Source organism: Canis lupus, chromosome 7 (assembly GCF_048164855.1).
Source record: "Canis lupus baileyi chromosome 7, mCanLup2.hap1, whole genome shotgun sequence".
In the NCBI taxonomy this organism is placed as follows: domain Eukaryota; kingdom Metazoa; phylum Chordata; class Mammalia; order Carnivora; family Canidae; genus Canis; species Canis lupus.
Window position 1 is genome coordinate 5,221,989 of NC_132844.1, and position 18,160 is coordinate 5,240,148.

Below are 18,160 nucleotides of genomic sequence, written 5' to 3' on the forward strand. Positions count from 1 at the left end.
GCAATAATTATAATTTATCAAGTATGTAGCATACCCTATGCATTTTTGTTACATGGTCAATGTACTTATATTCCTTAATTCTTACAGAGACTGTGTTTGTTTGGCAGTAGGTATTCATTATTCCATGAGGCTCAGAAGGGTTTCGAAATCAATTTGCTTTATGTCATACAGTTGATAAGTCAGAACTCAAACTCAGATCTCAGATTTCGAAAACCCCTACTTTTTGCATTATGCCTGCTGCTTCACCATCGCTTCTACTTTGTGGTAGTGGGAGCATTGACCTCCCTGATGTTTATGTCTAGTACCCAAGCAGTGTCCCTAAAGTAAAATAAAGCAAAATAATTTAAGGCCACCGTGAACCAAAGCTGGGTTACTGTTTTATAGACCCCTTTTCAGAGTATGAGTGCCACCTGCTGGAGGGTTATAATGTATCTATATGCTTGCAAAGATCAGCTTCCAAAAGGGTTACTGTCAAAGATGTGGAAGTGTCAGATTTCAAAATGCTAATTCTTAGGTTTCAGTTTGGGAAGACTGTGGCATTTTGAAATTAGGTGAGTCCCCTCTCTGCCATAAAATAACTACCTTATTTGTCTTCCTTTTTTGCAGGGGAGGGGGTCATACACTTTGAAAAATGATACATTCAGTGCTTCCTAAAGTAAAGCCATTTTCACAATGGGAAAGATTGATAATCAAATGAATCATGCAATTACTTTCAACAGGTCAAATAAAAATAGAAAATTGAGGGTGCCTGGGTGGCTCAGTTGGTTAAGCATCTGATTCTTAATTTCAGCTCAGGTCATGATCCTCAGGGTTGTGAGATCAAGCTCCTCATTGGGCTCTGCTCTGGGCATGGAGCCTGCTTGAGATTCTTTCTCTCTCTCCCTCTCCTCTTGCCTCATCTCTCTCCCCCCCCCTTAAAAAAAAAAGAACAGAAAATTGAATTTACTTTGAGATAAGTGAGTGAGTGATTGAAGTCTAAAAGGATACCCTAAAAGAGGAATCTGGAACCCATGGGGGCATCAGAGACTTGGAGAACAGAATGAGAGGAGAAGAAAGATGTGTGTATTAAAAAAAAAAAAATGGGGGCAGCCTGGGTAGCTCAGCAGTTTAGTGCTGCCTTCGGCCTGGGGCTTGGTCCTAGAGTCCCAGGATTGAGTCCTGCGTCGGGCTTCCTTCATGGAGCCTGCTTCTCCCTCTGCCTGTATCTCTGCCTCTCTGTCTCTCTCTCTCTCTCTCTCTCTTACATGAATGAATAAATAAAATCTTTTTTTAAAAATGGGCTCTGTTGTTGTTAGTCTCCCAAGCCTCCCCAACGTGAGTCAGGACCCTAAATTGTGCTTTAAGAAAAGTTTAGGGTTGTAACTTTAAATTATTATATGTTTAGGATAGTGAAAAATGGATACTCTTTATATTTGCTTATATGCCCTTGAAGGAAGATCAGATAAAATGTAGGCATGTTCATTGCACATTCTTCATTAAGCTCTGTTGAGATTATGTTAGTGCTCTGAGTATCTGCACAGAAAATATTATCATTTAGTGTGGGCTTTTCACAGGAAAGTCACATTATACTTCACTGTTGTTTAGATATGATTAAAGCATATCTCTAATTGCGTGATGTCGTGTTGGATGAATATTTGCATGACAAGAGATTCAAGTCCATTGGTAGAATCTGATATTGCCAAGAATTAAGGAAGGTCCAAGCACACCCATCTCCTTCTTTCTTTGAGTCCCTTTTCAAATCAATCACATAAGAAGCTGTGATAATTTGATAGTATCTTATCTTAGCAGGTAGATTTCTGGAGAGAAAGAACTTTCTTTCGGGGTGTGTGTCTGCATGTGTGTGAATTTTATTTATTTATTTATTTATTTATTTATTTATTTATTTATTTTCCTTTTTTTTTAATTTATTTTTTATTGGTGTTCAATTTACCAACATACAGAATAACCCCCAGTGCCCGTCACCCATTCACTCCCACCCCCCTGAACTTTTAAATAATAAAATAATGCTCGTTATAGAGAACTTGGAAAACAAAAATAGAACTAAAAACCACACCTAATCCCACCACCCAGAGATGACTATATTCATGCTTTGATGTATTTCCTATTTGATAAACATTTAATATCTTGCAGCCTTTTTATATTATATCACAATATTGTAGTATATGTCTTTTCTCAGGTACTTAAAAGCTCTTGGCCTATGCATGTAAGTTTACAATATGTGGATATACCACAATTCACATACCAGTGTTCTTATTATTGGACATTTATGTTTGCTGTTTCTTCAGCAAATAGCGGCAGAGAAACTTCCTTGTTTTTGTTTGTTTGCTTCTGTAAATCAGGGTAGAGAGTACACTGTTGTGTGGCATTTGTTTCGGATCTAGCATTTTGTTAGCAAACTAACCTTGAGTGGCTTAATCTCTGCTTTAATTTTCTAGGTGTGTCCCCCATGCTGCCCTTTTTCCTGTGTACATTTTCTTCAGAATTTTGTAGTGTTTATTTCATTCACGGCCCTTTCAAGAAGCACCCTCGCAGCACCCTTTTGCTCTTGAGGTTCCACACAGGTGGAATACCTCACCCTGAACTCTTAAGAACTGTGTTTCTGCTCTTTACATCAAGGCAGCTCTCTTCCACTTCCGGTAGTGTGGGCGCTAGTTGAGAGAACTGTTCCTTTTTAAGCCTAAAATAAATGTAGCTTGCAGTAAGTCAGTGTCCTTAAAAAAACTGTTTCAGACATGGTCTATTTAGTTTATTAAAAACAAAATCGTTCAAAACACCTTTTGAAAGGATACTAAAGTTTTATAATATTCCAAGCTATTTCCTGGTTTATCTCGTAAGAACTAGGTAGGTTCAGTAGATTTAATTCTTTTGGCAAATATTTATTGAGTGCTTACTATGTGCTAGGCACCATTTTAAGGGGGAGGGGGGTGGCATATAAAACCAGCAAAAACTTTGCTTTTCATGGAGCTTATATGTTAATGGCAAGAGACAGACAATAGACAAGATAAAATAAATAAAGAATACCTAAGTCCCTAGTTCTTAAATGAAGCCTTAGGAACCAGATATGTTTTAGATTCAAAAATTTTATTTTTGAAAGATTTTATTTATTTATTTGAGAGAGAGAGTGAAAGAGATCATGAGCAGGGGGCAAAGGCAGAGGGAGAAGCAGACTCCCCGCTGAGCAGGGAGCCCGATGTGGGACTCCATCCCAGAACCCTAGGATTGTGACCCAAGCCATATAAAATGAACAGGAATAAATTAAAAATTGTCCTCATAGTTTAATGGGAGGCAGTTGTAAACAGTTAAACAGCATGAAAACAGCATGAAAATATACTAATATAAATAAACATGAAGTACAGATGGTTCTGTGAAGCCAAATCTCCAGTACCCTCAAACTTGCTTGTTCAGTGACCTGACCAAGAAACATACACAGAATATTGTCAAAGTGTGGGACCTTTAATATCAACTGGCTTCTCCACTAATCCCCTGTGCCCAGTAAGTTTCCAGAGAGCCTTGCTGGTGACACTTCTGCACGGCTTACAAGGCTCCCCATTATTTGGCCTTTGTCTTATCTCTTGTTTTACTTCCTCAGACCCATCCCTGGTATTGGAGATGATCAGTTTTGTATTTTTGAAATACCACTTTGTAGAGTGAAAGACAAATTCAAAGAAGAAGCAGAATAGGCTTGGGTAGCATTAGTTTGCTATTTCTTTGCCTCATTTGCCTTCATGTAGACGTTGAGTGACTTACAGAGACCTGTAGAGTCGGACTCAGCACATATGCAGAAATAGAAAGTGTATATTGCTGTAGTAGAAAATACAAATTTGGGGCTGAGGGAAAAATTTCTACTAAGTCCATGCAGTTGCAAACTTTACACTTTTCTCTCCTGTATGTTGTATTAAAAGGAAAAATATATGGTGGCTTCTCAAAAAATTAAACATAGAATTACCATGGAATACATCAGTTTTACTCCTGGGTATATACAAGAATAATCCTGGGTATATACAAGAATTGAAAGCAAGTACTCAAAGAGGTATTTGTACATCAGTGTTCAAGACAGTGTTATTCATTCATAGTAGCCAAAAGGCGGAATCAAGCCAGGTGTCCATGGGATAATGAAAAGGATGAATGGATAAATAAAGGTGCTATGTACATACAGTGCAATATTTTTCTAAAAATTTGTTTGCTGAGAGCAAGAATGAGAGAGAGAAAGAGAGATAGCATGGTGGGGAGGAACAGAAGGGGAGGGAGAGAGAATCCTCAAGCAGACTCCCTACTGAGTGAGTAGCCTGAGTGGGGCTCCATCCCACAACCCTGAGATCACGACCAAGAGTCAGCCGCTCAACTGACTACACCACCCAGGTGCCCCTACAATGGAATATTTAGCTTTCAAAAGAAAAGAAATTCTGACATATGATCTAACATGGATGAACCTGGGAGATGTGTTAAGTGAAAGAAGCTAGACACAAAAGGACCAATATTATATGATTCCATTTTTGTGAGGTACCAGGAATAGTCCAATCCATAGAGACAAAGTAGAGTAGTAGAGGGGTTTGGAATAGGGTAATATTGTTTAATGGAATTGCGTCTTTTTTTTTTTTTTAAGATTTTATTTATTTATTCACGAGAGACAGAGAGGCAGAGACACAGGCAGAGGGAGAAGCAGGCTCCATGCAGGGAGCCCAGTGCAGGACTTGATCCGGGACCCTGGGATCATGATCTGAGCCAAAGGCAGATGCTCAACCGCTGAGCCACTTAAGCGCCCTAGTGGTATTGTGTTTCATTTGAGATGTTAAAAGAAGTCTTGGAGAAAGGATGGTGGTGATAGTTGCACAACAGTGTGTATATATTTAAAGCCATTGAACTGTACACTTAAAAATGGTGAAAATGATAGATTTATGTCATATATATTTTACCACAATAGAAAAAAAAAGGAACCTGGAAAGAAAAAGACCCAAGAATATCACCCCTGTAATAAAGAAAAAGAAAGATTTCTACATGTTAATATTATACTGATATTGGAGAGAATTTTTAGGGTAGATAGTAAGTAGTACTATAAGGCCAGATAAAATATATATTCATATTTGCTTTTATTTGCATAAAGAAACACTGGAAGGATTAACTAATAAAAGTTGTTAGTTCCAGCAGGTAAGGAGGACTAAGATCTGCAGGGGCAGGAGTGGTAATGAAACATCTCAATGGATAGCGTTTTATGTACCCTTGATTTTGGGACCATGTAAATGTGTCACCTATTCAAAATACTCTTTAAACATGGGAGTTAAAGTGCTTTCATTGTAGAGGGATCACCAATTTGTAGTCACATAAAACATAACTTTTTAGAGATATTGATTAAATATTGCTACATGTGACATCCCTTCCCCTGGAAAAGTCAGAGCCAGGTTTAGATGCAGAAGTGAGTTTCACCCCCCCTTCCACTTCAGGCAACAAAGAGAACGTATTTTGGGTAGAGACTTTTAATAAAGCCAAACTTTCTTAGTTCATTAACACCAAGAGTCAGAAAGAAAGGGCGACGAGACATTGCACCGGCAGTGAGGCCTACAGTGAGGCAGTGAGGGTCCAAGTGCTTGAAGTTGACCATGGCAAGAAGGGTTATTAGACATATGAGCCCCTGAGTCTGGGAGCCTTAGCCATTCAAAAGCAGGAAACTATCTGGATACAGCTCTGCATCCTCCACTTTCTCTGACTCAGTCATTAATTAGGAGTATATTATGTCTAATGTTTGCATCTGAAGCAAGAAGCAGGATTGTTGAACATTTCTTGGGCAGTGGGAACAGAGCTGCCCACCTAATTGCCCCCCTCTCTTCCTCCTACCAAGGGAGTAGGACTATTAGATCTTCCCGGACATTTTCTTCCAGCTCTTCCTTTCCCACCTAGATCCAGTAGGAAGTATGGATAGAATCCTGAGGCAGACTATAAAGTAGAAGGCTGTCTAGGGGCAGCCCAGCCCATCCTAACGGTTACTTTTTAGCCGTGATCCAGGGCATGTGGGTTGAAGGAGAACCCAAAGAGTCACATCCAGGAACCATGCCCAGATTATAGCTGGCAAAGCACCACCTTCCAGCAAGGTGGTCAAAGTGTAGGTCCAAGAGCAGCAAGAGCTGAAGTACAGAAGCCAAAATGAGAGAATTGATGAACTGGGACACCTAACCTTGAAAGTAGTGAAGAATCAGGCAACCGGGAAGTAATTTATAAAAGTTCCAGAGATGGTAGTTCACGTGATTTTTACATGATTCCAGCAGAGGCACCGAAGGTATACTTTACTCATTTAGAGTTATTAGGAAAAAAAGAAAAATAAAAATAACCACACTTATTAGAATGAGTAAGCAATTCATTCTTTTTCTCTTGTCTCGTTGATCGATTTGTACGTCTGTCTTGCCCATTACACTATAGGAATGAAAGACAAGGATTTTAGCCACACTGGGAAAAACATGGACTTTGAAATTAGTCAGATCCCTTTAAATGCAAACCTATTCTCTTTCTAGGTGTTTGGTCGAGTTATTTTTATAACACTGGACTTCAGCTACCATGCGCACCATAGGGTTGTTGAAAGGATTAAACGAGAGAAAAACCATGTATGTAAAGTCATCCTACACACTGAGAGTATTCAGTAGAGATTTTGTTCCTTCTCCCTTTTTGCATGTCCCACAGATTTTTACATTTAAAAGACATTTAGAATATCACATTGAGTATGCTAGTGTTAAATCTGAACCGGTTAAGGACAGCCTGAGGGAGGCGCGTTTATAAGGCTTTCCTCTTGAACAGCTAAAGTCATTGTTGCTAAATAATTTATCAGACAACTGCCTGTGATGTGCCAAGTGCTAAGTTTTCACTTGCGGATCTGGTCTATCTTCTTATGATTTCCTTCTTCTTCTCAGGGTCCAGCTTCTACTCTGTGAGGGCCTATTCTTTTCCTCTATTTATGGGACCTCTTCTCTACACCACTTTTTTTTTTTTTAATCAGTGGGTATAAAAGGCATTACCTTATGCTCACTGCTTTTCTAAAAAACGTCAACCACATGCTCTAGGCATGGTTAAGTGTAGGGATTGCTAAATATCTTTTTCCTTCTTTTGTCAAATATTTACTGAGCACATACTGTGCTAAGGTAGAAAAAAAACCCAGAATTAATACGTGATTCCTGCCCCCCCAACAGCATTCCAAGACATATTTAGTTACTTAGTGATATGATATTACCTTTGTTTACCATTTTACATTTTACTGTTTAAAATGATTGCATTTTAAAAACAGACACATACACCTAGGAATAGGATTGGAAGGATGTGTGCCAAGATGTAGCAGAGGTTCTCTCTGAGTAGGGGTATTTCTTTTTAATTTTATTTTACTCATCTAGATTGTCTAAGTTTTCAAAGATTTTGCTGGAAAGCTATAGAAAAATGCATCACTCCCTCTTCCTTGAGAACAGGAGAGTGACCCCTCTCTTCCTCTTGCATTCAGCTATTGCGAGAATTGAAGCACCCGAATGTGATCGCATTGCAGAAGGTGTTCCTTTCTCACAGTGACAGGAAGGTGTGGCTGCTCTTTGATTATGCAGAACATGATTTGTGGGTAAGTCTGAAGTCACTTTATCTTTTAAGGCTGTGTTATCTAGGTATGGAGCAACAGATGTATGCACTACGTATTGCTAATGCACGTAAAGGAAAACTTGCTTTGTTTAGAGGAGTTTAAAATAAATACTAAATGAAATGCAGATTTAAAAGAATTTGAGCAATAAACATTGTCATCTTATACTGAGAAGATAGCATTTGTAATATTCAAAAATTTCACTGCAGAAAGTGTTAATGTGCGTGAGATCGTCATTTTATGCAAGTAATCAATGACAGTTTACTGATAAGTGTAGTGAAAATTGCTTCCTTTTTTTTTTTTTAAAGATTTTATTTGTTTATTCATGAGAGACACAGAGACAGAGGCAGAGACACAGGCAGAGGGAGAAGCAGGCTCCCTGCAGGGAGCCCAATTGGGGACTGGATCCCAGGACCTGGGGTCACACCCTGAGCCAAAGGCAAATGCTCAACCACTGAACCACCCAGTGGCTTCCTTTTGTGGTACACACAGTAGTTCAAATTTCACCAGTTATGTATTTGTGAATAATTTCTCTTTCTAAGTTGAGGTCAATCCCTTGCAGCATTTTGCCATTTAAAACCGACTCTACGAAATAGAAGTACATATGTGTGGTTTTGCAAAGATTAGCCAAAAATTCTAATTCCAAATTTTTAAAGTTAGAAATCAGGGCATTTAAACATTTTATCCAAGAAGTTGCTAAAAGTAAAAAAAAAAAAAAAAAAAAAAAAAAAAATTCAAGCTTGGTAGTAAGTCCAAATTTTGGATAGTTAAGTCTTGACTTAACATGGTGTGGTTTATCATCTATATAAATTACACATCTATTTAGGAATAACTTTAACAGACTTATAGGTCTTGAAGGAACTTAGAGAATTTATGCTATTATAGCATATTGTCAAAGCTGTTCAGTGAATTTTTTTCCTTTCTTTTTCATGGATATTCATAAATGTTGTGTTTTCCCCATTTTTCTGTATGGTTTATATTTCTGCCCAGGTTTACTTGATAATGTGATAATGTTTGAACACATGATATGATGAAAGGACATGTAGTGCATCGGACTAGTTAAGTCCTTAGAACTGTGTTGCCCCATGGTGGCCCCTAGCAACATGTACCTATGGAGCACTTGAAGTGTAGCTGGTCTAAATTGAGATGCATTATAAATATAAAATGCATACTGACTTTTGAAGACTTGGCATGAAAGAGATATAAAATACCTCATTAATATTTTTATATTAATTATATGTTGAAACGATAATATTTTGAATATACTGGGTTGATTAAAATATATTACATTAATTTTACCTGTTTCTCTTTTTTTCCCCTTCTGATGTGGCTATAAAAAGTTAAAATGTGGGGCACCTGGGTGGCTCAGCGGTTGAGCGTCATCTGCCTTTGGCTCAGGTCGTGATCCTGGGGTCCTGGAATCAATTCCCCCATTGGGCTCCCCATGGAGAGCCTGCTTCTCCCTCTGCCTGTGTCTCTGCTCTCTGTGTGTCTCTCAAGAATAAAGAGATAAAATCTTGAAAAAAAAAGTTGAAATGTGTAACCCCTATTATATATATTTTTTGGACACTGGTGCTATAGTACAAACCCTAATTTTCTATTAGTTTGTTAAGTAAAGTACACGTTGTTAAACGGTTTATAAACAAGCAAGAAGGGTATGTAATAGATTAAAATTTTCCCATGCCATTTGGCCATTTTATTTTATTTTTTAAAAATATTTTATTTGACAGAGAGATAAAGCCGGAGAGCACAAGTGGGGCAGGGGGTTGGGGAGTGGATGGCAGAGGGAGAGAGAGAAGCAGACTCCCTGTTGAACCAGGGACTCCTTACTTCTGGGCTTGACCCAAGGACCCTGGAATCCTGACCTGAGCCAAAGGCAGATGTTTAACTGAGCCATTTTAAAGTTAGTGCCCCCCGATTTGGCCATTTTAAAGTTAGTGGAGCATTGTTGACAGCTTTACCGATATTATTTTAATAGGGGCTTAAATGACCTTTAATACCCATTATGTCATGTTTTGCAGAGGGGTGAGGTGGAGATGGAGGTGGAGGTTTGGGGGACAGGTAGCATTTTTTTCCCTATCATTATAATGTTTTTATAACTTAGAAAATAACATATGGACATAAAAATTTGAATATGTTGATACAGTTATATTTATTTCAGTGGGATTGAATTAATCATTTTTCTCTCCTTCCACTGTTTTAGTGATTTCCTATTTAATATTAACTACCAGGAATGTATCCTGATTTCTTTCTGTGCCAAAAGAGGCTTACCAATAATTCAAATGTACACATAGTCAGTGACATTACACAAATGCTTGAAGTGCTAACTTTTTATAGAACAGTAATGATTTAGGAGTGCCTGTCTGGCTCAGTTGGTAGAGCATGCGACTCTTGATCTCAGGGTTGTGAGTTTGAGCCCCATGTGTGTGGCATGGAGTTTACTTAAAAAAATAAATAAATAAAAAACCAAGAACAGTAAAGATTTAAGGATCTTTTTTTTTTTTTTTTAATCTCTCATTCTGGTAGAGAATAAAACTAGTACTGTTTTTATGCAGGCTTTCAAACATCAATGCTTTTTACCTTTCAGTCCTATTTTATGGAAATCTTAATAGTTCCAGCAAATCGAGTCATTATACCCACAATAACATTGTCACATTCACCCCCAATATCAGTGCCATTTGGTTGACCTTGTTATTCAAATAATTTTTCTTTGCATCATTATCGGCCTTTAGTAAGTAATTTTTAAAATGTAAAGAGTTTATTGCAGACTTGTGTTTTATTGCTATAGATATTAGCAAATACTATATATCATTATAGCATGTTTTATTTTTCTTAATCTTTAGCATATTATTAAGTTTCATCGTGCATCAAAAGCAAATAAGAAGCCCATGCAGTTGCCAAGATCTATGGTTAAATCATTACTTTACCAGATTCTTGATGGTATCCATTACCTTCATGCAAATTGGGTGCTTCACAGAGATCTGGTAAGTATGTTTCTTTTAAATTGATCAATATCCCCTTCTCTTAAAAAATACCTTTTCTTCTGGTACAATTATTATAAACATTAATTGTAGAAAATTTCAAAAGCTCATATAAGCAAAAGGGAAGGAAATAAAATCATCTATAAGTCTACAAATTAAAAGATTACTATTATTAACATTTAGTGTATGTGCTTCCACTATATTTATGCCTGGCTATAAAGTGTCAGTGTGGTTTTAAACGAATGATTGGGGAAAAAAAAAATGATTGGTATAATCCTAATGGAATAGTAATATGTGACTTTTTTTTTTCATATGTGACTTTCAATACATTTTGTTTTTCATGTTATTGCTCCTTATTAGTAAAAACATTAAAAATTAAAGATTGAGTTCTCGTTTTTCTCCTTAAGAGCTAAGTTGAAATAATGACATTGTATACAGTAAATAGAATGTTGTTATCAGTATTATCAATGAATGTTGTTATAAGTATTATCAACAAATCAAATGTTTGGTTTTACTTTTTTTTTTAGTACACATGTGATAAACATTTATTAATGTCAAATTCTAGTTATCTTTGCATGATTGTCATTTTTAGTTTATGTTGATGAGATCTTTTTTGTTTGTTCATAAGAAAATATGAGTACTGAATAGTTGTAATATCATGAGTTTTAACTTCCAATTAAGGGAAGTTTTATTCTCCAACTCTCCTTGAAAAAGTGGTTTCATGATCATTATTTCTTAGGCCTGTGGAGATTCTAGGGAGGTGGTGGGGATAAATCTAGGTTGACTCAGTTTTACTAATTGAAGAAAAGTATTTGTTATAGAAAGGAACGATCTACCTGTCAGTCGGGCCTTATCTGATTTGAGCCTTATCTGATTTGACTATCTCTTGCTGTGACATTGAAGTTAAATTGGAACCAAATGACAGTGACCAAAAAAGATGGATTTACCATTTCAACAAATGTATTTTCACCTTAAAATTTTGAACTATGATTCTCAAAGACTTCCACCTATCCCCTTTGCTATTAACCATGAACCAGCACATTTTTACATGGGTACATGGGTTCTAGATGAAAACTTCCATCGTAAATGGTTTTAGATTTTTGCTACGTACTTGATGTAACCGACGTGAGTTATTTTTGAGGTCATGATCATATTTGAATCATCAATCAGAATCTCTTGAAGATTAACTTCAACTCTTCTCTTTTTTCCACAAGATTGTATATTTTATTCTAAACAGCATAGACTGACAGATTTTATTTCTGATGTTGTCACCTGAGGATCCACTAATACTAAAACTTGGTATGACTAGGACTTAGTTTCATCCTAGTTGGTTAATTGCTGCTTCAGCGTCTATTTTAATTATGGACTCACCCTCCTCTCCGCCTAGAGAGTTTTACCTCTTGCACTATAGGGTAAACTTCGGTATCCATTACCAAAAGACCATCCAGTCTTGTCAGTTTCACCTCTAACATCTCTTCCATTTGTTCATTTCCATCCTGAGTGTCTCATTCCTAGTTCAGGCCTCTCTTGTCTCTTCTTTGCAGTGTGGTGCTAACCTCTTATCTTGCCTCCTTGCAAACAGTCTCCCTTCCATCCATTTTGCACCTTCTGAGTAATTATATAGCTCCTGCCCTGCTCGAGAACTTTGAAATAGTTCCTCATTGCTTACAGACTAAAGCTCTAGTTCCTTATTGGGCTTTCAAGGTCATTACAGATAGAGCTCCTACTGCCTTCAGAATTTTTCTTTATCCCCGTAATCTTCCATTTATACTATTGATTGTTCCCTGTGTCATCCTGAGATTCCCTGCCCCAGTGACCTTTATTTATTACCCCAGCTCTACATATTCAAATAGTGTCTGTCTTTGAGGACTTGCACAAATGTTAAAACTTACCCTCATATCCATTCCTACTTGCAAATCATGTCTCCTTGTTGATTGCTATTGTACTTCTTGACCTCCCTTATGGCATTTATTTGTTAGTATTATAGTAATTTATGTAGCTGTCTTAGAACATCTTCTAGACCATACACTTCTTGAGAGAGCAGGGTCTGTGATTCATTTTGGCACACTAGTATTACCCGAGTAAACAACAGGTCCTGAGGAAATATTTCGTCAGTGAGTGAATATGAGTAAGAATACCGATTATTATGGTATGCTTTTGGATCAAGTAACATATATATATTTCAACACACTGTCCACAATAAACATTTATTATTAGCTTGTATGTTTAAAGCATGAGGGATGGGGACACAAATATGACTCCATCAAAGATCTCCTCAGGAGTTTACTCTGAAGGAAGAAATATGACATACACACAAACAGTTATGCCATAAGATAGATGAGAAAGAATGTAATTATGGCTATGTGACAGGCACAGACTAAATGCTACTCAAGGTTAGAAGAGGTTATGATGGGGGGATGAGGGAAAGCTTCAGAGAGCTGCCCCTTGAGCTAGACACTGAAGGATAAGTAAAACTTAAATAGAGATTTGAGGAAGTGAAGCTTGCGTCTTGCACCTCAGACTACTCGGCCATACTGACCCCCTAAGTAGGGATTTGAGGGAGCAGTGTTGGGTGTAAAAACTTCTGAGGTGAGAAAGCACTCAAAATACCTCACAAAAGGTATGGAGTTGTCTGATTCCAACATGGATAAGCTAAGTTGTGGTAGTTATGTGGTTAAGACTAGAAAGATACTGGTTAGAGCCTGATCAAGGCAGCCCTAGATATCAGGCTAGGGAGTTTGTTCTTAGTATGAAAAGCCTATGAGCAACAGAGGTGCCTGGCTGGCTCAGTCGGTAGTGCATGCAACTCTTGATCTCAAGGCTGTGAGTTCAAAACTCATGTGTGAAAAAAAAAACAACAAAACTCGTGTGTGGTGTAGAATCTACTTTAAAAAAATTGAGAGCAACAGAATGAAAATTTTTTCCTGGGGTAAAAATTTTTTTCCAATTAAAGGAGCCACCACATGATGATGATGATGATGATGATGATGATGATGATGATTATCATTACCTCATCCATAGCATAAACAGTGTTGAAAATATATTCTGAATGTGGTTCTGACCTCAGAGCGCATTCATAATTTACTCAACATTCACTGAATGTCTCTATTCTTCAGTTAAGTAACTAAAAATATTTGGAACTTTGAACTAGTAGGAATGTACCTGTGGGCAGCCTGCTTAGTTCTTTTCCCTGATCATGAATCCATGAGAGCTGAACCATATTGTCATGGTTTTGCTAAAGTTATTTTCAGGAGTAGATGATTTAAACTAATGTTTACTTTAGATATATTCTGTATTAGGTATAGAAATATAAAGCATATTAAATATAAATGTGTTAAACATGTGATGTGGACATTTGAAAAATTATTTTTGTCTGTGAGCTTAATAGAGTTGCAATTTTAGTCAATGAGTGGTTTATTATTTTAATGCTTCATTTCCTATTGCTATAAGAAATTTGACTTAAAAAAAAGAAATTTGGCTTTACACTATTTGTTAGTCACAATTGTTTCAGAGTATGGACTGGACTGTCTTTAAATTTTCATTTGACGATGTGTGAAACCTGCAAGATCCATATAATTACAGGTGTTAGAGTAAATGTAAGTTTGCAATGTATTAGTATGACCTCCAAAATTTAAAAAGTAGATTATAATCAGTGTTTTGGACTCTACAAACAGAGACATTATATCATCAAAGAAGGCTGGGATTTTTCATTGTGATTGATTACATATCCAGAATAGTATTTAGTTATGTCATTTGGATCCCAGAATTTAAAACCAAAATAGAGAATTTAAATAAAGTCACTAAAAAGATTATATTGAGGAATTGCTTTAAAAGGAAAGGAGAAGAGGAACTAAATATATTCATCTTGGCCAAGAGACAGAAAAGTAGAGACATGAGTCTATAAATATTTGGAACTTGTAAACACCAAGGGAAAAAAGATGTATTTTAATTTTACAGCAGGATATAGCTAAGAGTAAGAAGATGAAATATAGGATGACTCACTTTTATGCGATTACTATTCTGGTAGGCTGGAAGGATGCCAAGATATAGTTTATCCCTTTTTCAGAATTATGAGCTTCTGGGGAACAAGGATCATATCTTACTAATTTTTGTATTCATAGTGTTGGTATATTGTTTGTGTTTTAAGTTGCTTGAATTTCAGCAAAGCATCTGGCAATCGCATAGTATTCTTTAGCAAAGGTAGAGAAATACTGGCTAACTGATGGTATTGTTAAGATTTATGGCTCCTTAGTTACTTGGTATTGCTACTGAATCAGTGGCATAAACTGAACTATAAGTTAAACTATCTCTTTGTCGCTTTCATGTCTCAGTACCTAACACATGGTTAATGCTAGGTCTTTATTGAATGAAAGATCTGAGTAAATGCTCCAGGGCCCTGGCCCGCTCTGTCTTTTAAAAAATATTTGTGGGGGTCCCATCCCAAAACTCTACCTTCAGGTTTGAATGGGTAATTATTGTTCACAATAGCGTGTGAATTTGTACTCTTTTGAAGTCTATGGGCACAAATAACTATATTGTCCTCAAACATGATGAAATTTTATGAGATTCTAGTTGAGGAGGAAGTTAATTTTGGCAATCAAAAATTGCTTCTGTCATAGACCTAAAGACTTATTTTATTAGAAATTAACAGTAATAATAATGCATAGTATAATGTACCGATTATCCTTTCCTTTTTGCAAACATTCTTCAGTGATTTATTTCCAGAATTTGGTATACGTTCCTTACATTTCCCCTCCTGTCCTGTGCCCTTCATTCCTTCCCTACCTGCTACTGAACCACAGGTTAAATCTATTTAAATCTAGAGGATGTGTTCAATTGAGATCCAGAATTTTTCACTTTGCATATACCTAGAGATCCCATCTTTGTTATACAGTTTAAGTCCTATCCTTCTCACTACTGCTTTCTTATTTTTCACGCATTTGTGTCAAACAAAGGCAAAAATGCAAAGAAAAATTTAAGTTTCCCACAGTTAGTAGTGCTGCTGCAATGTATTAGGTAGCTGACAAGCAGTGAAAGGACACTATGTGGAAGTATGAAATATTATAGTCCTTTAGCTAAGAGAGAGCTTTTGAAGATGCTTTAGGAACATTGTCTATGGAAGACCAATATACGAAAGTCAAAGATGGTGTCTGATTCCACTCAGCTGGAGGAGAATTACTGTCCCACCTTACTCTGAACTAAAGAGAACAACACAACTGGGTTTTTTTTACTAATACAGTTTAGCATTATTCTGCTGAGTCAGTGGCATTTTTACAACTATATTTTAAAACACTGAAATGCTGACCTAAATAATAATTGATCCCGACAGATCAACCTGAAGAAATCAGGTTTTGTTTGTTTGTTTGTTTGTTTGAAGATTTTATTTTAATTCTGTTAATCTTTGTGAAAGTTTAAATAAGTGCTCAGTGGTTGGTGAATTTTCTAGAAACCTCTGTGTGTAGCACAGCTTCTCTTCATACCTTGTCTGACAAGGAGATATATCAAGTCTTTAATTTTGTCTATATTACACAGGCCCTGAAAAGGTGAACGTGTTATACCACAACGAACCCCGTAAAATCTATCTGGAGCCATCATGCTGACATTTTGAAGAATTTTAGTAATGTTTTAGAGGTTAGCCTTGCTTAGTTCTTATGAAATGAGAGCTTTGAGATCTTACACTTAAAAAAAAATCATTTCTAAGATACCTAATCTTGATCCATAAGCCCCAGTTTACTCACTTGTAAAATGGGAATAATGATGGGTACTTTGTACAGTTGTTGGTCTCCCAGTCTTAATTCCTGAGTTCCTAAGTTCTTCCTAATTCCCTTCTGTATAAGCTTTTGTGCATTCTTTCTGGATCCCATCAGCAATCCAAAGATGCCCTTTCTTTAGTTGCCTTCTTCCCCAGAATTCCTTTAGTCTGAAACTCTAGCCCCTCTGCTTTACACAGTAGAGCCCTATTAGGAACATCTGAACATGCTTCTCGGTGTTTTAAAAAAAAAAAGTAGACTGTGTTTCATCCTGTTTATATTTAAACTTTGGTAACATTTTTGCCAAGTCTTCATATTTAAAAATACGAATTAAAAAAAGTTGCTTAAGTGAAATCAAAATTAATAATTTACTTTTCATCCTAATAATTTCATGCTAGTTGAATGACTTTTTCTTTATTATTTTTTATTTGATTTATTAAGTTAACATTCTGCTTATACAATTATGGCAGAAAGTAGTATTTATTTTAATATGACTTCTTCATCATAATTTTTTTTTAGAATGCAGAGCTAACAATGAAAAAGGAAAATACGGCTTGGTTATTTTCTAACTTGCAATTTTAGGTAACTTTGGACAATTACAGATCTTGTCATGCTGAAGCATCACCTTGGGGTTCCTGCTGGTGACCTTTGGTGCCTTACTAGTTCCTAGAGCTAGGTCCTTGAGAGTCTGTGGCTCAGTAGTTCATGTCTGCAGTCTGAAGGCCATTGATGGTCATAATGTCACCCCTGTGCAGTGGCTCCTGTTCTGCCTGGACGTAGGCCTTGCAATGATCATGCAAGATACTATTTCTTACGGTGCTCTGAGTACCGCGACACATACCTTAAAATGTAAGGAGGTATTATTGACATGTTTTCTAGATATGGGCTCTGATTTTTTTTTTTTAAGAGAGAGAGTGTGTGCAAGTGGGAGGCAGAGGTGGAGAGAGAGAGAGAGAGAATCTTAAGCAAGTTCCATGCTTAGTACAGAGCCAGACTTAGGGCTCAATCTCACAACCCTGAGATCATGACCCGAGCTGAAATCAAGAGTCAAATGCTTAACCCACTGAACCGAACCACCCAGGTGCCCTGGGATGTTATTTTTATTTTTTATTTTTGGCATGACAGGTTTTCCATCATCCATACCCATAAGCCCATCCTAGGAGCTTTCTGCAGAGTCCTACACATCTGTCGATTTTAGTCGAAGTATAAAGCTGCACCATCTGTTCCACAGACAGGTGATACACACTAAGAACCACACTTCTGAGAGGGCCAACTTTAAAATGTATGAGACCTCTTAAGGTTCAGCTCAGGGACAAGGCTCTTTGGACAGGACAAGCCTGACTTTAGCATAAAGTTTTAGTAGCCACAGTGACAGGAATGGCCTGAACTGCTTAAGAATCAAGGGCCACAGATGGGAGCCCCAGCACTTTGAGGCCTGTGTTTAAAACTGAAGAATCATTTCAGGCATACTATTTTATTAAATTAGTCTTATTGAGGGGCACCTGGACGGCTCAGTGGTTGAGTGTCTGGCTCGGGTCGTGATCCCGGGGTCCTAGGATCGAGTCCCACATCAGGCTCCCCACAGAGTGCCTGCTTCTCCCTCTGCCTGTGTCTCTGCCTCTCTCTGTGTGTCTCTCATGAATAAATAAAATCTTTACAAATAAATAAATTAGTATTATTTGAGGTAGAGTTTACATACAATAAGATGTATCCATTTTAGTTACATATTGATGAGTTTGGACAAATGTTATATACCAGGGTAGTCTCTGCCACAGGCATCCTAGGTGACTAGCACTATAGGGTGATCCCTTGTTGAGCATGGCGGTGTTTTC

The 18,160-nt window shown here is 37.1% G+C and overlaps 1 protein-coding gene across 10 annotated transcripts in view; it reads left to right on the plus strand.

Annotated features, from left to right (window-relative positions):
* CDK19 (cyclin dependent kinase 19) overlaps positions 1–18,160 on the plus strand; it is a 161,334-nt gene that overhangs the window by 104,246 nt on the left and 38,928 nt on the right. For 5 of the 10 annotated variants that reach the window (XM_072831771.1, XM_072831779.1, XM_072831775.1 and 2 more), the window contains 2 exons: positions 7,472–7,582; positions 10,441–10,581. The exons of 1 other annotated variant lie outside the window; for it this stretch is intronic. In XM_072831771.1, the coding sequence (XP_072687872.1) occupies positions 7,472–7,582; positions 10,441–10,581 (252 nt within the window). Of the gene's footprint in view, positions 1–6,500; positions 6,591–7,471; positions 7,583–10,440; positions 10,582–18,160 lie in introns of all 10 variants that reach the window. 4 more of the 10 variants (XM_072831770.1, XM_072831772.1, XM_072831773.1 and 1 more) reach the window with 2 other exon arrangements.